General features: G+C 45.7%; 1 protein-coding gene across 23 annotated transcripts in view; it reads right to left on the bottom strand.

Annotated features, from left to right (window-relative positions):
* The window catches only part of ABI1 (abl interactor 1), a 343,205-nt gene that overhangs the window by 236,482 nt on the left and 83,715 nt on the right, over positions 1-23,008 (bottom strand). For all 23 annotated transcript variants that reach the window (XM_069211331.1, XM_069211328.1, XM_069211335.1 and 20 more), the window contains exon 2: positions 6,180-6,347. In XM_069211331.1, the coding sequence (XP_069067432.1) occupies positions 6,180-6,347 (168 nt within the window). The remainder of the gene's footprint in view (positions 1-6,179; positions 6,348-23,008) is intronic.

Here is a 23,008-nt window from a genome sequence, read left to right as displayed (position 1 = left end):
TGACGCAGTTCAGAGGATGCAAGGTTGCTGCAGTCTCTGCGAAAAGAGTGAAAGATGCTGAGAAAAGAAATAAGGATCTTCAAACAAAATAGGCAAGAAACTTTTGGGGTCAAACTCCAGCACGCTGCTAAAATAAAAGATTCAAAGAAATTTTGGAAGATTATAAATGACATACATAAAGGTCCAAGGGCAGCTTGTAATGCAAATATACCCGAGAAAGGTTGGGTTAAACACCTGATGAACAAGTTACTTACCTTAGGTAACGCCTTTTCTGGTGGATACACTAGCTACCTGTGGATTCCTCACCTAAAGAATTCTCCCCACGCGCCAGCATTCAATGGAAATTTTCTTCTAGCTCTGCACGTCAACTATGACGTCACAATTACCCGATTCCCACGCGACGCCGTATGACGTCATCCAGGCAATAAGAGGTCCTCGTTGACGTGCAGACGTCAGTTATCACCATTGTTTTACGTGCCTTTGAGGCGAACAGGTGAACATTGACACTACAGATGTGATATGAACACATCAATCAAACGTGTATACCAACATTTATTTCCACTAATATGAAAAATAACCAATAGAAACAAACAATACGAAATATATGCATAAATATAGACATATATACACGTCCTATTTTTAAAAAAATTTTTTTTTAAATATATACAGATATATAAATCACTGCATCAGCATATGCAGAACATACGGGCACTCACCCAAGGAAATCTTGGTAAGACCATTCAGGTAACGGGGAGGCGGGTGGGACCCTAAAGAATCCATAGGTAGCTAGTGTATCCACCAGAAAAGGCGTTACCGAAGGTAAGTAACTTGTTCTTCTGATGGATACAACTACCTATGGATATGGATTCCTCACCTAAAGAATAGAGTCCCAAAGCAATACAGCCCCCGCAGGTGGGTGCCTGAATGGTCAAACCAAGAATCCTGCAGCACTGAGCGTGCAAAATGGCCATCCCTCCTAACCTCAGAATCCAAACAATAATGCTTGGCAAAAGTGTGGAGGGATGCCCAAGTTGCCGCCTTGCAGATGTCAACCACAGGAACACATCTAGCTAAGGCCTATGAAGCCGCCTTAACCCTGGTGGAATGGGCACATAGCCCCAAAGGAGGTTCCTTCTTTGCTAAAGAATAACACAATTTGATGCAAAGAATGACCCACCTGGAAAGCGTTCTCTTGTGGACAGCTTTGCCTCTCCTCTTCCCAACGTAACCGATGAAGAACTGATCGTCTTTTCTGAACTCCCTCGTCCTGTCGACGAAGAAGCTCAACGCTCTTCTTGGGTCAAGTCGGTGAAGCCTCTCTTCCTCCTTGGATGGATGAGGTGGAGGATAGAAGGAAGAAAGCATGATGGACTGTCCTAAATGAAAGGGTGTAACAACCTTCGGTAGGAAAGTCGCCTTGGTCCTTAACACCACTTTGTCCGTGTAAAAGGAAGTATATGGGGGTTCCACACTAAGAGCCTGGAGCTCACTCACCCTTCTAGCAGATGTTACGGCAACCAGAAAAACTGTTTTTAAAACTAAAAGCCTCAATGGGCAAGAATGCATAGGTTCAAACTGTGAACCCATAAGAAAGGTCAATACTAAGATCAAATCCCACTGTGGCATAACGAATGGAATGGGCGGAAACTTGTTAGTGAGACCATAAATGAACCTCAAAACTATTGGGGACGTAAACAAGGAGGGTTGTTCTGGAAGGCACAGAAAGGTCGACAGCGCGGATAAATATCCCTTAACAGTGGCAACTGCACAACTCCTCTGTGCCAAGGACAATGCAAATAACAGTATGTCAGATAAGTGGGCACTCAATGGATCAATTTGATTCTCTCCACACCAATTTACAAATTTAGCCCACCTGCTTGCATAGAGAGATTTGGTGAAGTGTCGCCTGGTCGATAATATAACTTCCACCTCCTCAGGCGGGAGAGAAAAAGCACTCAGATTACCCCGTTCAATCTCCAGGCATGTAGGTGCAGGCTCTGGAGGTGGGGGTGTAGAACCTGCGACTGCGAGAGGAGGTCTGCCCTGTGAGGGAGACGGAGCAGAGGGCACAGAGAGAGTTGGAGAACATCTGAATACCACACCCTTCTTGGCCAATCTGGAGCTATTAAGATGACTTGAGCCCGGTCTTGGCGAATCTTCCTCAGGACCTGAGGAAATCAAGGGTATGGGGGGGGGGGGGGGGGGGGGGGGGGGGGGGAGACACGTAAAGTAACTGACCCTTCCAGGACATCTGAAATGCGGCCCCGAAAGCTCCTTGCACCGGATACTGGAGGCTGCAGAACGGGCAGTGCGCGTTCTCCGGAGTGGCAAACAGATCTATCTGTGGATACCCCCACATCTGGAAGATGTAAAGGACCAGGTCTGGATGAGGATGCCACTCGTGATCGGTCGAGATGCGCCGACTGAGATCATCCGCACGCACAGAACTCCGGCCAAATGGTTTGCTACCAAGCAAATCCGATGGTCCTGAACCCAGGACCAGAGCCGTAGAGCTTCCCTGCAGAGAAGATACAACCCCACTCCTCCCTGCTGGTTTATATACAACATTGCGGTAGTGTAGTCCGTTAGGACTTGAACCGACCAACCGACCACAAAGGGAAGGGCAGGAAGGCCTTGAGAGCCAGACGTACCGACCAAAATTTCAACAGATTGATGTGAAGCCTCTGTTCCCCTGGAGTCCAACAACCTTTGAACTCCAGGTCCCCCAGATGAGTACCCCCACCCTAGAGTGGAGGCATCCGTTATCACTGTGGCCACCGGAGGTGGCAGTGAGAACGGCTTTCCTTGGGAAAGGTTGCCGTCCGCAGCCCACCATTGAAGATCCGCTGCAGCATTTCTGGAGATCTTTATCGATTCCTCGAGATCTCCTTTGTGTTGAAACCACTGCCTGCGGATGCACCACTGAAGATCCCTCATGTACCGGCGTGCATGAGTGACCAGCAGAATTCAAGAAGCGAACAGACCGAGCAGACGAAGGACCTTGAGGACTGGAACGACTGCACCATTCTGAAACATTGGAATCAACGCCTGAATGTCCTGAATCCGCTGCGGCGGAGGAAAGGCCCGATTCAATGTTGTGTCCAGTACTGCCCCTATGAACAGGAGGCGCTGAGAGGGCTCCAGGTGAGATTTGGGAAGGTTCACCAAAAAGCCCAGATCGAACAACAACTGAGTTGTCGACTGCAGGTGATGCCGCAGGAAGTCCGGAGACTTGGCTTTGATTAACCAATCGTCCAGATAAGGGAATACCGCTATCCCCCTTCGTCTGAGCTCCGCTGCAACCACCGCCATCAGCTTTGTGAAGGCTCGAGGTGCCGAAGTAAGACCAAACGGAAGGACCGCAAACGGATAGGGTTGCGACCCTGCCACAAACCAGAGATACTTCCTGTGCGACTTGAGGGTCAGGATATGGAAGTAAGCATCCTTCAAGTCGACAGACACCATCCAATCTCCTTCGTTCAACGCTAAAAGAACCTGTGACAGGGTCAGCATCTTGAACTTTTCCTGCTTGAGGAACCAATTCAAAATCCTCAGGTCCAGGATTAGCCTCAACCGACCAATCCTTTTTGGGGATCAGGAAGTATCTCGAATAGCAGCCCTGACCCCTCTCCTGCTCTGGAACCAACTCCACTGCGCCTTTCGACAAAAGGATTAGCACTTCCTGTTGTAGTAAAAGAAGATGGTCTTCCAAACAGAAGGATGGGCGGGGAGGGACGGGAAAACTCCTGAAAGGGAAGAGTGTAACCTTTCCCCACAATGTCGGTGACCCAGGAGTCCGATGTTATTGACTCCCACATGTGAAGAAATTGAGACAGTCTCCTCCCTACAGGGGATGCGTGTAAAGGGAGTGATGGAGGACTAAGGCTGCTTTCCTTGCTGCATCCCTCCTTAGGAAGAGGAAGAGGCAGAGTGCTGCACCTCTAGTACAAACTCTACCCCTGCCCCTGAAAAATCTATAAGGGTGAGCTCCTGAAGATTGCTGTGCTGCTGCCTGGAGCCTCCCTCGAAAGGAAGAGCCACGCCCAAACCCCCTAAACCTCCTAAATGATCTTAAGGAAGAGGAGGTGGCTGCTTGCAGTCCTGAAGATCTTGCCATGGCCCTACTCTCCTTGAACAGCTCCAAGGCAGAGTCAGCTTTTGCTCCAAATAGTTTGTCCCCATCAAAGGGCAGGACGAGAAGGGTTGTCTGTACATCGGGAAAGAACCCAGAAGACCGTAGCCAGGCATGTCGTCTTGTCGCTATGGATGTGCCCATAGCCCTGGCCACAGAGTCCGAGGTGTCTAGCCCAGATTGAATAACCTGGGTTGCCGCCACCTGAACGTCCGCCAAAAGGTTAAGTACCTCCTGAGGCAAACCAGAGTGCCCCTTGGCCTCGTCCATAAGAGCATAAATATACCTTCCTAGAATACAAGTAGCATTTGTAGACTTGAGGGCCATGCTACATGAAGTGAACGCCTTCTTAGCAGACTAGTCCATTCTCTTAGACTCCCTGTCCGCGGGAACCCCTGGAAAAGATCCAGGAGCAGAGCGAGAGGAGCACGAAGCCTGCACAACCAAACTCTCTGGAGTCGGGTGTTTGGATAAGAACGCCGGATCACCTGGTGTCACTCGATACCTTCTCACCACCGACCTGTTCACAGCAGTGGAAGTCACAGGCTTCTTCCACACCTCCATAATTGGGTCCATAAGCGCCTCATTAAACGGAAGAAGCGGCTCTGCCACAGCTGATGATGGATGCAAAACCTCAGTGAGAATGGTGGTCTTGACATCCGCAGCTGGAAGAGGAAGGTCCAAAAAATCCGCTGCCTTCCGGACCACCGTAGCATCCTCAGTGTACTCCCAAGGAGAAGCCAACTCCCACTCCGGGGAAGTGTCCAAACCACTTGCCGTGTCCAAGCCTTGAAGGTCTCCTAGTGGCTCCACAATCTCTCCCTCCTCCAAGAGCTGCTTCTCATACTCCTGCTCCTCTAACAGCCTCAGAGCCAAACTTCTGGAGCGGAGCCTGGAATCAATCAATCCCCGGCGTCGATAAGGCGTCAGCCGACGACCCAGCCGCTGAAGGAAACCCTGCAGAAAACCTTCCCTGCACGTGTCCAGTGAAGCCGCCTAAGGAGGACTAACCCCCTGCGACATGCCCAGACCAGCTACAGGATCGAGGGCCTCTCCCCCAACTAGAGACCCAATTTCTAAAATCTGGCATAATAAAACATTTCCTATTTGTCACTGGACTGATATTGAGAAAATATCAATTACCTCAAAATTGAAAACACGTTTGACATGGCACCTAGGGCTTACAATGTTTTTATTTACAAAGAAGAGATCTCTGAAAGGTACTTTTCAGCAGGCCAAAATATAAAATGGATGCTGTACACAACTATACAGAGGGCTATGTGAGTTAAAGCATGTATATGGATAAATTATTTATGCAAGACATAAGTAAGCATGGTATTCTGGTGTAAATTAATAGTGAAGGGGTTTGTGGTTGGAGAGGATCTATCTGACCAGAGAAGAACAAAGAAACCAGATCAGCTGAATTAAACAACTGGGAGGTGAAGAAGAGAGAAGACATTAGCACCATATTTCACACCTAATAGATACATGGGACCCACTAACCATGTTATTTAACTTTACTGTAAGTGATGCAGCATTCAGAGCAATGCATGATCAGGGTAATAGCTGAAAAGATGCGAAGAACTTTCAAACCTATATTTGGACTCTTGCAACTTTAAAAAATGTGTATTTTTATTTAACCAATTATTACAAGGGAAAAAAGTAGAGGAGAGCAATAAACTTAGATGTTTGTACTTATACAGCTCATGATAATAAACAAAACCTCATCTGTATCACACTTCATTGAAACTAAAGAACCATCAAATTAGAAATGTAATGCACTCAATGCTGTAAGGACATTTGCATAATAAACTTTAAAAGTCACTACTGTCTGCCACATGCAGCTATATAAAATATTATACCAGATAAGGTGCCTATGGCTCACGATTAGCCCAGTTCACCTATGTGTCTTTGTCTACAAGTTTAAGGACTCTATACCGGACAAGATGAAACCACTGGGAATCAGTGCCATCTTTGCTCCTTCATTATGCACACAACCAGGACAGAGGAAGCATGCCTCTGGAAAAGAGGCAAATGTAACCATTACCTGTGAAATGTGGTTGATGGAAGACTCCATTCTTCGCAGCTGGGATGCCTGGATGTCAAGCAGTTGAAGTACATTGTTAGCCAAGGCATTGATCTGGTAAGCAACACTTGCAAGAGACTGTGTTGTGTACGCTTTCGTCTCTTCAAGTGCTTTTCTCTTATCTGGAGCCTACAAAATAAAATTAAAAACGTTCAGTTACAATGCACTCAAAATCTTGTAAAGATAGCTTTAGAATTGGTATAAAAGTAGTGCAATCCCCAATGTATTGGTTTCCCACCATGGATGGGTGTACTGCAACGTCAAAACTTTTTCAAATAAAATCCTATAAAACAAGTTTAATACAAGTGTTCTAGACATCTCAAACTCAAATGTGACTGGAAGTAAGGCTTACGTGTGACATTTCATCTTATTCTTAGCAAATGAACGTGCTTTTCAAAAAAGTTATACATGGACATTTCCTGACATCAACCGGCTCAAAGGCTAGGAATTTACTGACTTCAAACTAAGTGACTTACGACCCCTGACCATGGAATAATTACTAAGGTCAAAAAATGAATCTAATGGTTACAAGAAGTATCCAAACAGCAGAAGGAATCAGGATTTTGTAGTATTTTACTTTGATGATCTATCAACTTGAACTGATAAGTGATGTAATTAAGTACAATTGGAACAGCATCACAGTAAAAGCATCTTTCACTGTTTATACAGCTATCCCCTCATGCTACTTAGGGTTACGGTTGGGTTTTAATTTGTGCTGCACCTGTACAGTTTATAACATCAATGAAGCGTGCGAGGATTTGCATATCTATGTGTGAATTTCTCGGTTTCTATTCATACATGACAAAAGAAGGGCTCAAGAGAAGAGGCACTGAATACAGCTGCAAAAAATTATGAGCGCCGAGGGCACTACACATTGACTATAAGCACATGATTATCAAAACCTAGTCTTAAGCACCTTGGAAGCAATCTGAGGGGTCCACAGGCTACAATACCTTAAAAACTGTTATATTTCCCAAGAATATCCAGAGATCGCTTGAAAGCATAAGATACAATTGTCTTCATTTAGGGTTTACACTCCAAACCTCTTTAAATTGGTTTAAAAGGCATTACATAAATAAAGGCACAGACATTAAGGCAATGTTACAATCATTGTTCCGAGAAAATTTACCAACATTTTCGCTGATCATGAGCTCCAGCCCACGTTTACCAAACAGCTGTACCAATTCTGCAAGGAATGGCCATTAAATTCAGACAACTACAAAACAGTGGAAACATCACTGATTTATATTGTACACACGTTTCATTTCCCTGGCTTATCCATACATTTAATTTGCATTTTACAAGGCCCTTCGTATTTGCATTTACTTGGCTCTAAGTGTGATTTATAGCATGCCATTTAGCTATTCTAATGCAAAGCTTTGATGTTATGTGTTTGATGTTGCATCCAATCTAATGTTTCGCTTTCAAATGTACGGTCATCTATTTTCAGTAAGTAAAAACACGTCAATAAAAGTGCCAATAAAAGAATTATAAAATTGTGTGGAAATGGCAGGAGACTGCATTAGCAATCTTTCCTCGCGGATTGTTCCCATTTACCCAGCAACTGGTTAGTGGAGCTGGTCGTTTGGTTCACTCAAAAAACAGACTTGTTTTAGGCGCGGAAACAAAAAAGGTCATGAGAATACCTCAGAACAAATTGCCAAGATTCTTGTTCACGATCCTCTCTGGAATTTAGTGGGAACAGAAGCGATACATTACTTTGACATTATAGGCAAATTAACCTTACTGAATGGTTTTTGGAGAAGAGAAGTCATAGACTACTGTGGTAACCTGTAATCTGCCTTGTTGCGTGTGTTTTGTAGCCGACTTCAAATGGTCTTAGCTGAACACCAAGTGTTGGACAATTCAGCATCACAGACCTCCATATTTAACTGTATATCTTTTAACATTATACGTATTCTCACACCTAAGAGTGCGTTTTTATTGAATCAAATTAACTTTCTACATTAAAAAGCATTGGTGAGGCTAATAGGTCTTGACTATGCACAATCTATTAGCTTAGTCCATTGTTTTTATAGTCATGCACAGTATGGCTGAACATTTTAAACTAAATGAACTATGAAGAAGTCAATGCTGGCAACATCAGGGAGCTTCTTTTCTTTCAGCCCTGCTGCACAGCAGCCCATCTAAACATATTAATAATGTAAAAATAGCTCTTGTGAACGCGAAATCTATTTGGCTTTGTTAATGGTTTTGTTTGAGTCAGGATGGGACGGGAAAGCAACATGGGGCATGGTGGAAGAGGGCAGGCAACAAGCGTGGCAGGGCACCACAGTGTAACTGAACCAAAAAAAAAAAGTTAGGGAAAAAAGTGCTATAAAGCAACTAGCGCTGGCTGCATCAACGTCATAGCGCTTAAAAAAAAAAAAAAAAAAAAAAAAAAAAAAGCTGCTGTCCAACTGCAAAAAACATTGATAAAGCTGACAGCTCGCGTAGGCGAGACCTACTGGCTTTGCCAAGGTTTATGTTTTTTTACAGATTAATTCGGACGCCAGTGGCAGTTCTATGGGAATAAAGAAATGACTCAACAGAAAGCTCAATGTAATCTGCTGCCAGAGGATTGCTTCGTTCCCCGCTCCAAGCACCCGTCAGAAGTAAACGTTCACTGTGGCACACAAGGGTATTCAGTATGTGATGGGTTTTCAGCACCGGAAAGCGCTTTATTTGCCTACTGTAAAACATTCTGTACAGCAAACCGAGAATCGACAACGAGAAACAGCCGCAGCGGACTCAGAAAAAAATAAGCAAATCAATTACAAATGTTGGTTTACACCCTATGGATGAAATAAATCCCATTACGATGTACATTCACGCCTCTCTGCAAGACATTTTCACCCACAATGGAGGTCTGCTTGTAAACTCTTGAAAGGATCGATATAAAAAAAACAACCAAACAAAACGGGTGTTTTAGCTTTACTGATTCTGTAATGTCTATAGTTGTTGTTCCATAACAGACTTTTGGCCGTAATATAAATGCCATTAACGTTTGACGAGATCAAACCAAAACTATACATTAAAGCGCCTTACTGCCCGCAAGGGTAGCATGAAAGACATATGTCGCAAATGCAGACTCGTGCAGCTTAGGAAATAGAAGCATTCTCTATTCCAACACAGGTCTAAACTTGCAACCAGAGTGTGATGCTTCGGCCACTCGCAGGCTCTTACAGAGTCTTTGTGTGAAGAAGTGTGATACTTGAAAAGTGGAGCTGAACTTGTAATATCTGAATGCCCTTTAAAACAGTTTGTGCAGTACTGTTGGCCTGGAACAGACTGGGCAGACTGCCGCCCGCTGAGTAGAAATGACAACAGTGGAAGCAAAAAAAACAAAAAAAAACAAAAAAACAAGCATTTGCAATGCAATTGGTCTCGCATTTGCTTGAGTTAGAGCTATTGACACTATAAATTCATAACTGGACTTTTCTTGCCACATAAATCGGTCCACCCTGCCTCTTAATTTCGTCTTTTCCCGCCATATAATTCCAGCGGTTATGCATATAGCTAAAGCACTTCCATTTACTTCCTCTATCTGCAAAAAGATGAAAATGTTGCCATTTAGCATCCTAAAATAAATCTGCCATGCTAATTCCAATAGAATATCACTTTCACCACCCCGCCATCAGAGTTGCTGGCAGGCTAACAATTCCCCCCCAAAAAGACACAAGACAGCCACAAAGGAGAAATAAACTAGGAGGGTCACCCAAACGTGTCAAGTGTTCACACAGTCATAGTGTAATAAGGATGTTAAGTTGGCCTCAATCATGGGACGTGGCCAAGCGGTCGAAAATGGCGCACACCTAATTCTGCTGCTCCGGAGGGACCGGAACTTTATCCTTAATTTATACCGTCCCCGGGGCAGTCTAAGCCCGGGAAAGAAGCGGGGACCCAAGTGAGGGTGCTGGCATCACCTGACCCCGAAACGAGCGCTCCTGGGGACATTGCCTGCTTCTGGCAGACTCCTGGGCCTTCGGACCTGCCGCCACGCTGTCCTCACGGACCGTGCCCTAGGGAGGACTGGTACGCACCCGCCCCTGCGGCTGTGCGATGCCTCAGAGGGGCATCCTGGACCGGAGCCGGAGCCTGAGGTGGTCGCCCCCCCCCCCACCCTCCTGGGGGGCCCGACAGCGAGTGAGGTGCCCGCGCAGCAACCGCTGGTGAGAGGGGCGGGGCCGGCGGGATCGTGGCCCTTGCGGCTCCGCGAGCGGGACTTGAAGGGGCGTGCTGCTCTGGCCCGCGAGGCGATTTTGGGGACCGAGGCGGAGAGGCCTAGAGGAGAACTGGGCCCCTGCCACGGCGAACGCGAAGCAGGTTTGCCCCCCCCCCCCCTGGCGGAGGAGAACGCTGGGCGCGGACCGGGGAGCGGAAGGCGAACAGGAGGAACCACCTATCTTACGGTAGGACTGAGGCGGCGCCGAGTGGGAGCGGTGGGGCTGACTGGAGTCCGGGCCCTACTTGGCGGATCCTAAGAGGAGAGGCATCGTAACAGGCCCAACGACATCCCGGGGGTGGGGATGCCCGGACCCTCCCTGGTGCGGACGAAACACGCAGAACTGAATTGTGACGGTCAACCCCCTGATCCAAGAGGAAGGTATAGTGGCATGGCGCTACATGGTGACTCGTTGGAAACAGGTGGCATGGTCCTGTGCACCCTTGCAAAAGACCCACTGGACAGTGTCCTGTAACAGGAGCCTTGTTTATGTGACCCATATCAAGCCCCGGGGCAGAGATTGCTGCAAACGAATTGCTGATACCCCCTCGGGCTGGCCGGGTGCGTCCCTAGGCCTCTGGTGAACTGGAGAGCGAGAACACCGACTCTGGTGCCACTGGGATCGGGCCTGGGAGCAATAGGGGCCCTGGATAGCACTTGGACTAGGACCTATTGAGCTGGTCTCTGGTTCGTTCCCTGGTGGGGCGGGCACCCACACGCCAAATGTCCCCTAAGAACCGCCACAAGACCAGAGATATGGACGGCGCGGTGGCTCCCAGTCGTGGAGGGGGAGATGCGCAGAGCCCACAGCAGACCCAAATGCAGGACACCCTAGATAAAATCCTTGGCGCGATTGAAGATACCAAATTGACACTCCAACACGACATCAATCAGGTTGCAGTTGAGCTGGGCCTCCTGAGGGCCGATCACCACAAGTTGTCAGACAGAGTGTAAGAAACAGAAACCAAGTTGGCCGACATCGCACCAAAACAAAAAGACCTGCAAGCTGAAATGACGCACCTCAGGGACAGAATGACCCGCCTAGAGCAAAGAGCAGAGGACGCAGAGGGGAGAAGTCGTCGGAATAATGTGTGTGTGGTGGGACTCCCGGAGGGGACCGAGGGGTCGAATATGGTAAAATTCCTCGAAAAATGGCTGAGCACTGTAGTGGCGCCGGATGGGCTGACCCCCTTCTATACTCTGGAAAGGGCACACCAGGTACCCTCGAGACCGCTGGCTCCGGGCAGGCCCCCACGGGTGGTGATCGCAAGATTACTACACTACAGAGACCAGGACATACTACTGCAAAGAGCACGAGAGGAAGGCCCGTTCAAGGTGGCAAATGGCGAAGTCACACTCTTTCCGGATTTTACTGTAGAAGTACAAAATAAACGAGCATCATATATCGCAGTCAAAAGGGCCCTAAGGAATGAAGGCATTCAATACTCACTGTTATACCCAGCCAGACTGAAGGTAATACTAGACGGTAAAACTTCATTTCCTCAGTCTCCTGAGGAGGCATGGGAATTACTGGAAGCCCGTGGGGTACAGACGGAGCGCCAGGTGAGGGGAGGACCACTTGGGAGAGGATCACTTCGACCCCACCGGGGGACACGTAACCGAAGTCGCCACCGGGGGGCACCCTCCCGAAAACAAAAAGAGTAGCAGAAGAGCGGCATTGGAGGCAGCGGCCCGTATGAGTGGAGAAGGGTCCCCTCTGGAATGCTCTGGAGGAGAGTCAGACGAGACCGTGATGTCGTCAGCGGTAGGATCGAACAGCTACGAACGAGCACCAATAGTGACCCCACAGACTGCAGACGAACTGTGACCCCCAAGGCTTTTTTTTGGACAACCCCGGAGCGGCTGATCTTGATGTACGAGAGGCCCCTTTGTGCAGGGCCACCCCCCTACTAGAATCTCGCTTGTACAAGTAGGCTGGCGAGAACAGCAACCAAAAGTTGACACAAGTTGCACTGTTGCACAGGTTTGTCAGTTATGGCAGCCTACTGTTTGAGAGGTGCCCTGGGGAGGGGGAGTTGGGAGAAACAGTTACGAGTTAAGATGGCAAGGGGTGGTGAATGGTTTGAAAATAGGGGTACTCCATTACTGAACAGGGGAGAGCTGAAAGTAAAAGGGGTAAAGTGCAACCAGCATAAACTAGCAAAACTCCAAAATGGCAGAATACAACTTCTTAACGTGGAATGTTAGGGGGATGGGGTCACCGAATAAACGACACAAAATACTGGCTTACTTAAAAAGGAGGAATATACAGGTGGCAATGTTGCAGGAGATCCACCTGGCAATAGGGGAACCCGAGAGACTGAGACGGAGATGGAGGGGGCGGGTGTATGCAACAGAGTACTCAGCATTTGCTAGAGGAGTAATGATCTGGGTTCGAGCAGGAGTCCCGCTAGAGATTGAGGCCTCCAACATAGACCGGGAGGGGAGGTTTGTGATTCTGGAGGGTAGATTGCATGGTATACCGATCGTTCTATGCTGCATGTATGCCCCTAACCAGGACCAGATCCCCTTCCTAACAAAACTCTTGAGCCACCTCACCCGTCAAAGGAGAGGAGAGCTCCTGATCGGAGGGGACTTCAATAGTATACTAGATGTAGACCTGGATAGATCTACCCCTCCGCTGCAGGGTGCAATGACAAGTAAGATAGCTGGGAAGCTCAGTGAATGGTTGAACTTATGGGGACTATTGGATGTCTGGCGGGAACACCATCTGCATGATAGGGACTACTCATTCTACTCGGGTCTCCACCGACTCCATACCAGAATTGACAGGGTGGTATGTACAGAAGACCTTATGCGGGGGATGACCCACTCAGAATATTTAGGTCGCACATAATCCCCTGCTAGTAACATGGAGAGCGACAGAGGTTAGGCCCCCCCCATACCGACGTGGAGACTAACTCCGTCGGCGCTTGAAGACCCAACATATGGAGACACCCTGAGGCAGCACCTGACAGACCACATTCAAACTAACAACGGATCCACTGCCACTAGGGCAACCGAATGGGAAGCCCTTAAGGTGGTAACAAGGGGTTTTTGTATGGGACAATTGGTCGGAATTCGAACACTCGAAAGAGAACTGACCAGACTAGAGAAGATAATACATGAGAAGGAACTGAGACAGGGGGCGGACACAACAGGGAATAAAGAGTACAATCAGGCAAGAAAGGAACACTCACAGACCGAAGAACAACTCAGATGCCACCATACACAAAAATATTTCGCCTCCTTACAGTCAGAAGAGGGTAGGTCTGGGAAAATGCTAGCATGGTTGGTAAGACCCGGGGGAGAGGCCGAGCCCATAACGAATGTACTAGAGAAGGAAGGGATAGGCAGAAGTGGACCATGTACAGTGAATAACTCCTTCAAAGAATACTACAACTATCTCTATGCGAAACCGGAGGAAATTAGCACGGAAGTCTTTGATAATTACTTATGACAGATACCCGTGCCAATTCTGGCGGCTGAAGATAGGGCTTGCTTGGGAGGTCCAGTAACACTGTTGGAGGTTAGCGAAGCCATAGCGCAACTGGCCCCTGGGAAGACCCCTGGGACAGATGGCCTCCCCATGGATTTCTACAAGAAATTTGAGAAACAACTAGCTCCCCAGCTGGTAGAGTTATACTCAGAAGCGCTACGAATCTGAATAATGCCGGGCACCATGAGAGAGGCGCTAGTGATTCCGCTCCCTAAGACCAAATCAAAACAAACATTAGTGACTGACTTCCGCCCCCTGTCAATGCTAAACAGTGATTTCAAAATACTAAGTAAGATTCTGGCTAACCGGCTGCTTGACCATGTACCAACTCTTGTACATAAAGATCAGAATGGTTTCGTCCCGAACCGTAACACCTCTCTGAATCTGAGGTGCCTATGTGCGATCCTGAATATGCCTAGTAACGTGAGACCCGCAACGGGGGTGTTGCTAGCAGTAGATTTTGAGAAAGCGTTTGACTCTATCAGATGGGACTACTTAAGAGCAGTGATGCTCCGTATGGGAATGGGTGAGGATTGGGTTAGATGGGTTGACCTATTATACACGTCTCCGCTAGCGAGAGTAAGAACAGGCAAGACAATATCTGACACTTAACCAATTTATAGAGGAACCAGACAGGGCTGCCCATTGTCCCCGCTGTTGTTTGCCCTGGCCATCGAGCCGCTGGCGTCCCAGATGCGACGGGATGGTGCGGGTAGAGGAGTAGAATGGGGGCGCCAAGAACATATAATCTCACTATATGAGGGAGATATACTTGTATATCTCCGGCACAGAGAGGGAGACCTCCCGTGGGCCCTGGGAGTGCTGGAACATTATGGGAACATCTCTGGATTACGCCTTAACCGTAGCAAAACATATGTGTTCCCCCTGTCCCAGTGTAGCGAACGGCCGACAGCTTGCCCCGAGGACTTGATTTGGGCCCCACGAACATTCAAATACTTGGGAATACAGGTGTTTCATGACAAGACAGATCTGCGCGAGGGTAACCTGGGTAAGGCGCTACGATCACTGAAGTCCTCAGTTGGGTTCTGGCGATCACTAAAACTAACGATAATGGTCAGAATAGCATTATCTAAAATGATTATGCTACCCCGCCTCCTATATTACTTCACCAACCTACCCCTTCTGATCCAGACAGCATGGTTCCGGGAGCTTGATGTCCTACTCAGGGAGCTTATATGGGATGATGGCCGGAGACGCACATCGCTCTCGATATTACACAGACCAGCCCATCAAGGAGGATTGGGAGCCCCTGACTTCGAAGCCTATTACTTGGCCTCACAGCTGCAGTGGGTAGCCGGGTGGCTTATAGACAGTGGCCAATTGGAGAGATTCATCGAACCAGCGGCCGAGGACATTAACCGGTTCACCGCGCGGTTGACATGTAGGAAACTTACCCCTCACATACACAGTCAGATGACTAGAGTGGCACTGGCATGTTGGAAAAGATGCGCAAAAAGGGTAGGAGTGGGTCCCCCGTACTCCCCAGACTTGCCCCTGGCGGCTCTTGTGACTGAAACTGAAGGGAGGAGCTTGGGGGACACAGGTATTGGTTCCTGGAGGAGAGCTGGATTAGAAACAGTTGGAGACCTGTTCCATGAGGGAATACTGAGATCCTTTGCTAACCATGTCATGGACGGAATCCCCCCTGGGCAGTTCCTCCTACACCATAAATTAATACACATGCTGAAAGCGCACTGGACCACTGTCAATGCAGAACCCCCCACCCATAGAATATTACATCTCCTATTGACATCGGGCGAAGAGTCCCATTTGATCACTAAATTATACCGAGCTCAAATTGAAGATGCACTAGACTCCCTGGGACCTCTAAGAGAGAGATGGGGGGAGGACAACTGGCAAGGAACTGACAGATGCGGAGTGGAATAGGGCCCTGGCTTATCCCCGGAATATTGCCCGCAGCACAAGGTTGCGGTATATACAATACAACTACTTACATAGAACGTACCTTACCCCACACTGATTAACAGTAATTTATGGGGGAGACCCTAGGAAGTGTCCCAGATGTAAAAACACAGACGCAAACTTGGACCACATGGTATGGTCCTGCCCTGAGATTCAGCAGGGATGGGGCGAAGTGATTTCTGACCTGTCCAGACTACTAAGTGTGAACTTGAGCCCGACCCCCAACGTGTGCTTGCTGGGCTATGGGGATGAACTGCCACAGGGAAGGACTGAGATCCGATTCTTGAACCTGGCCTTGTACAGGAGACAAATTGCGAAGAACTGTAAAGCGCAGCTTCGCCTCCTCCTCCCCCCCCCCCCCCCCCCGACGCCACCCTGTTGCACAGGGATGGGAAATAGCGGTGACAAAATGGAACGACATAGTAAGGGCTACAGACGCGGATGCTGATGTAGACACAGCCACAGAAGGGGAAACTGGGTAAATAATGAGAATAAACGGACGCTGCCACACTCACCAAAGTGCAGATAGACTGGGCAAGAAGGAGACGGGAACAGAATAAGCGACGAGCCACCAATGAACAGAGCTCAGACATTGAGTTATAGACAAATTAGACATAAGAGAACCCCACCCCTACGAAACCAGCCTAGGCTAGGTGTACTAATACCATATAAATTCCTGAAGAGAGAGAAGGGAAAAAGACACAGCCAGCCCCTACATCAACAACCACCACCCCCCCCCCACAGTACCATCTAGTTTTCAGTTTGAGTTAATAACTGTTGAATAGACACCAACCAGGTTGCATGACTCATTGAATTACACAGAATCATAACACCCAGATCACAGAACATCCCATAGGAAAGTTGAACTTCCAATGTAATGCTTGTATAAAAGGAATAAAACAATTAAGCTAACTGACTAGGAGTTAGTACAATCAACAACAGATACAGGGGTGATGTTAAAATTGTGGTGTACAAATGTAATGCATACTAAGTGATTCTGCAATTGTAACAATGTTTTATTAGACAACAAAATGTTAATAAAAATATTATTATAAAAAAAAAAAGTTGGCCTCAATCATGGTCATAATAAAGAGAGATTATTAAGACATATACAATTATCATATAAACATTTACCTGAAAAACCTTTAGCATTAAACTGCAATGCTCAAAACAGCCCAGAGGGCACCACAACAGAAATATCATTTGTAAAACCATATTGTTAGCCACTAAAGGGCATAACCCCATGAAAAAAAAGGAGAATGTAATGCAGTGTAACCATTTACTTAGCCCTTGGAGAGTTTATTTTAGGGCTAGCAGGCATACTGCAATGATATTGAAAACAAGGCATTAAAACAAAACTTACTCCAGCTGTAGAACAAAAATTCTAGCCTTGAGAAAGTTTAAAAGAAGAGGGGTTTTTATTTTGAGGTCCTCACTAACCTAGTGTGGGGACCTAGAGATGTAGACAGAAAGAGCGTTTTGAAGGTAATCCCATTGCCCTAGAACCACCACAGGCTGAGTTATGAGCAAAAATGTTTTGTAAAAGTGATGCTCCGCAAAGCATTATGGGACAAGTTTCCATGCCACTATTATTTTAATATGGTGATATGACTAATGTTTAGAATAGCTCCTTCAGGACACCATCATGAAAATAGTATTTGTAAAATAAATCATGGTCATGTAACTATATAGTTTGACCCTAGAGGGCATAATCACACAAAAAAAGAAAATGGCATCAAATATTGCAATGTTACCAATAATTTAGCCCCTAGAGGGCACAGTGCATTACACATTTTTGGGAGTAGCAGGCCTGTAGCAATGATGTTACATACAAGGCACTTAAAACACAAGTTATTCCCAGTTGTAAAAAAAGTTACAGCCATGAGAACACTTAAGACACTAAATGGTAGGAGGAGGCTATTATTTTAGGTCCCCACTAACCTACTGTGAGGACCCAGAGATGATGTCGACAGAAGGAGCACGTGGTGCTGAACGTTTTGTATGTAGTCTTATTGTCATAGGGCACCACAGGCTGAGTTATGGGCAAAAATGTTTCGTAAAAGTAATGAATGCCCTGCAAAGTATTATGGAGAGAGTTTCCCCGAGTGCAGTGAATATCGTAGTATCGGCTCTCCCGCTGTCCCGGGAGAGCAACTTTCGCTTTGAGGATTTCTGTTTTACTAAAAGCATTTACCAATTTCAAGTTTTTTTTAGGGAGACACACAAGAAATGACTGATTAGTTAACTGTGAACAATGTGACCAGCGCTACAAAACCGTCAATGGAGTTCATGCTGTTGTGCCTGTTCGCACTGCGAGCTCCATGATCACCATGCAGCACGAAGGGGAGAGACAAAAGAAAAAAAATTGTTTGCCCATGCTATAGTAATCGGCAATCATCCATGTAACAGGGGCATTCTGAAAGGCGTGACAAAAACAGCTCCAAGGCGCGACAAATAAAAATCATTTAACAATGACATTAAGTAATTTTTGAAAGGCAATCCCAGGAACGAATCATAGTGATGTGAGTGAGATGGGCGTGGTTAAATGCCCACAATACTTACAACAGGTGAAAGGGCTTGCAAGCTTGACCTAAAAAAGCCTAGCTCCAAACACAAGCAGGCAAAGAACACTAATAAAATGATTAATCAGTACTTGGTTAATGCTCCATCAAAGGGACAAAAACACAAAGCCAAACTGCAACCAACATGCTATGACCAATGAGAAGCATGGAAATGAGAGCAACAATGAAGTCAAACGAATGATAAGTAAAGTGTGGGCTTTATGCCCCCTTTTAGCTTAAGTTAATAAAATCTCAAAGTGACAGTGCATGTACTGTCTCGGGTGAGACCTACAAAGGAACATTTGTGGCAATAAATGTATATTATATTATTCTTTCACAAAAACATAATTATTACAGAAAAAAATTATTTGCAGCCATTTCTTCATAGCAACAAATAATTGTGAATCTCCCTGGCATACTCTAAAAAAAAAAAAAAAAAAACAATCATGAAAACATTCTATCACTAAACAACTGAAAATAAAAGAAAAAAAAAGACAAAATAGAAAAAACAAAACTGAAAAAAGGAATATTAAAATTAAGTCGAACAAGAGGCCAACCTCGTCTATTTTTCCAATAACCATCAAGCAAACCCTGCATTCAGTTATGACTGAATGAGAACAAAGGAGAGAAAAAAAACACAACCCTCACTATCTTAAGAAAAAGAAGATATAAACAACATTTGGCACTGATGCGCCTATTCAGTACTGTAAAAATATCTTTCTCGTTGTCATTAACAGTCCCACTAATCCTCGTAAGTGCGTGGTACATCCGGCTAACAAATCTCATTTGCCACACATTCTACCTTAGCATACTATCTTGTCAGTGCGTTTGATGGGGGAAGGGCTCATTTTATGGTTCTCCTCTACTGCATTAATTGGAGTCCATTTACTCTGCAGCAAGTTTATAATGAATATGAAATGAACAATGGGTAAATGAAGATCTATGCTGTTATCTAGTAGCACTCACTAGCAGTCACACACCTATGGTTAAAATATAAGAGCTATACGAAATTCTATTTTCTAGTTTTATTTTTTTATTTTTTATTTTTTTAAACATGGCCCAACAACCATTATACGGCCAGATTGTGCCAGACCACATGTCCATTCCATAGCTTTCACAAACAGGCAGAGCACATTGGAGATTATTAGTTATTAAAATGCTATTTATAAATTGTGACATACAGTCCAAAGGAGTGTAGAAACAAGAGTGCATTGTTTGTACACTACCGTGATTCCTTCAATACACCACGCTTATGTACTAACACAGTTCAGGGCATGGTACCGGCAAGGGATCTGAATCATGGCTTCTTTGTAGTTTTATGATTTTGTCTTAAACTTACAGGTTCACCATATCATTAGCAAACAGACTACTATCTACATGACTATATCTGAAGGGCTTGAGAGGTCAGTAAGCCTCGTGCTAGCATTTTACAAAATCCCTTAAATTTGTATCTTCCTACCAAAGAGTAAAGCTGCTTGAGTACAACGCCCTGCTACCCAGCCATTAGACTAGAGCAGTGGTCTCTAAACTTTTTAATGCTGCGCGGCCCCGCTCCCCGTTAAAAAATTAAAATAATTTCCCCTCTTCAGAATTTTTCACAATTATTATATAAAGATTGCAATGTTTAAATATGTCTAGACCCAATTAAACATTGTAGTTTAGTACTGTTTTTTTTTTTTTTTAAATGCAGTAACATGCTTCTGTTTAAAACAAAGGCCTGTTATCTGTATAATGCTTCTTTTGGCCAGAGTCTGAAGCCCCCCATGGGATCACTTGGGGGCGCCCCTAGAGGGGCCCAAACCCAGTTTGAAGTCCTCTGGAATAGATCATGTTTCATAAAACTTCTAGGCAAAGGCATTATTCCTAGAAATAATGTCTTCATATCGGACAAACATTGCTATTCATAGAAATCAGGCCATAAAATAGATTAGAGCCATGCAATGCAATGGGTTGGAGCTATTAGCACTGTAAATTCATAACTGGACTTTTGTTGCCACATAAATTGAAAATGAAAAGTAAAACAGTTGACAGAAGCAAGTGAATTCAAAGCACCACTGCCACTGCGAGCGCAACAGTTGACTCCCTGCGTGAATGTTTCGAAAGGATCGCCGCTGGGATGAAAGTCAAACCAAAACCGGATAAAGGGCCGTCACTCGCTGTAACAGGAGGAGGCGTAACGTAGTGTGATGGGCAACAAAAATGTTCGTGAAATCGCATAGGAGGGAACTCAGCACACAAAGGAGGGACATTTCACAAAATGCACCAATAAAAATGAAGCATTTAAGACAAGCATAACAATGAATGAATACTAAGAGTGGGCGTGGTTAAAAGCCCACAGAGAGATTACAGCAGGTCAGAGCGATTGCGCGCTCAACCCGAAAAAAGGACTGCATCTAATCTTGCAAGGACTGCTCGAAATTCGACTAGTTTACACAAAAATGACAAAAATGCTCTTGAACAGTCACTGACTTGCTGGGACATTATCGAAATACCTTTCATTTGACTATTTGGCAGCTGCAGGCTTGACACTCCCTTGCTAAACCTGTTTTTGTCTGCACAGGATTCAAGAAACATGAGAACTCTGACTAGATCAATACGTCACATAAGTTCATTGGTTGTCACACCATAGATGTTGATCCCAACATAGATTCTCTTGCAACCTAAAGGGTAAAGAAATTCTCAGACTTTTAAGCCAAACTCAAAAGCAAGGACATATGTTCACTCATTTATTCCACTACTGTAAGAAAGTGCCTTGTTATTACTTTTTGGCTCTGAAATGCACTGGGCCCTCATAACCAGGCCTCAGTGAATGTACTAAGCACCCCTCAAAGAGTATGAGCAATCGGCTAATCAGTTAACTTACTTATAAATCCCTAGTATATGGTACAAAAGTGTACCCAGGGCTAGTAGGTTAAATGTCACCAGTGGGCAGCAGCATTTATTGTGCCACCACTGCTGCAACAAAGTGAAAACATGGATCTAGGTCTGGATTTGCAGTCTAGTCGTGCAAGTTTTAAACTGCCAATTCAACATAGCAAAATAATCCTTTTGCCATTTTTAGACTTCCTTTTAATTACTATTTTTAAGTCACCCCTAAAGCAAACCTTAGTAGCCCAAAAGGCAGGGTGCCAGATATTTAAAAGAAGGATTTGGTGAATTTAAAGTTTTTACATGTCCTGATAGCGAAAACTCTAATTTGTTATTTTCACTGTAGCAAGGCCAGTGGACCCACTGGCTAACATGGAGTTTTGGTAGTCCACACGCTAAGTGCTAACATCCATTTGGGACCAACAAACCTGGAACACCAAGGTATCGAACTAATCGCCACATTAAACCTGACTTAATGCTGAAATAGGATTCAGAGTATCTTTTAATACAAGACAACTTTAGGAAGTCACCACTTTCGTGCCCTCAAATTTTTAGTGGCCGTTTCAGATTAACTGCGCTAGTAGTCACCAGATACAGTCTTCTGCAAAGAGGAGTGAAGCACTCCCAGGAAGGGAAACAAAGGGTCTCCTGGAGGGAGATGTGACCTCCTCTTGCTAGGACGGCCTGAGCCAGTGACCAGAGATTGCCCAGCTTGAAAATGGCCACTACCTCTCAGAGTCAAATGAGAGAGATATTTTAACTTGCTTGCTCCATTGTATAGGTGGACAGGCTGACATCTTCTCCAGAGGGGAACACCCCCTGCAGATCCAGTTTTCCAGGACTTGTGACTCATTATACTTATCAACAAAAAGAGGGACAGGGAGGTTGATGGTCCAGTGTACGATCTCCCAACTTACTAATTATACAAAAAAGGTGTACACTGTTCCAGGGGAGAGAAAATTGAAGGGAACATTCAAGTTCAAGAGCAAGAGCCCTCACACATCCTAACGGATGTCATGGTTCATCATCGGGGTGCTCCTCGTCAGTCCGGCGCTGCAATGTCTGACGGGCTCCCTGTTAGGAGCCTCTTTGCCGGAGATCTTTTTAGTAGTGACTGCCGTGGTGGAAAGTTTCACAAGAAAATGCTACGGTCAGGCACTATTTCTGGCAGGAGAGCAAAAGGCTAAAATTGGTTCTGAACCCCGAAAACCAGCACTGTTTATTGTATCAAAGAAGGGGGTTAGACCAAGACTAAAAACAGAGAGAAAGTGATAAGTTAAGTAATGCTCAACCACTTTCTTGGGTGAATGGGGCTGGGGAAATTATCACCTATCCCCTAAACACTGGTCAACTTGTTTCGCGTCCGGCGGTCTATACAGATCCTATGATGCTTCTTCAGGACCATCATAATAAAGGGACTTCTCCTGACCCATAGTTAGTGAAGACACTGATAGGTTTTTACCAAATACATAGAAATAATTTATATATCTATTAACAAACTGTCACTTACATTAGAGTATACTGTCAATCAAAAAGAACAAAAAAGGTCGCCCGGATCCGGGATAAGAAGCCGGGGTAGGTGCCAGACGGAGGGACCGTCATCACAAAATAGTGACCGTCCAAGGCTTGTTCCTTCCCAAGGAGCCCTTCCTACGACTGGGGACAGGCTACCTTTTTTGTTCTTTTTGATTGA

Source organism: Pleurodeles waltl, chromosome 10 (genome assembly GCF_031143425.1).
Source record: "Pleurodeles waltl isolate 20211129_DDA chromosome 10, aPleWal1.hap1.20221129, whole genome shotgun sequence".
NCBI lineage: Eukaryota > Metazoa > Chordata > Amphibia > Caudata > Salamandridae > Pleurodeles > Pleurodeles waltl.
The sequence above is the reverse complement of the archived record's forward strand: the minus strand, read 5'-3'. Positions and strand labels throughout refer to the sequence as shown.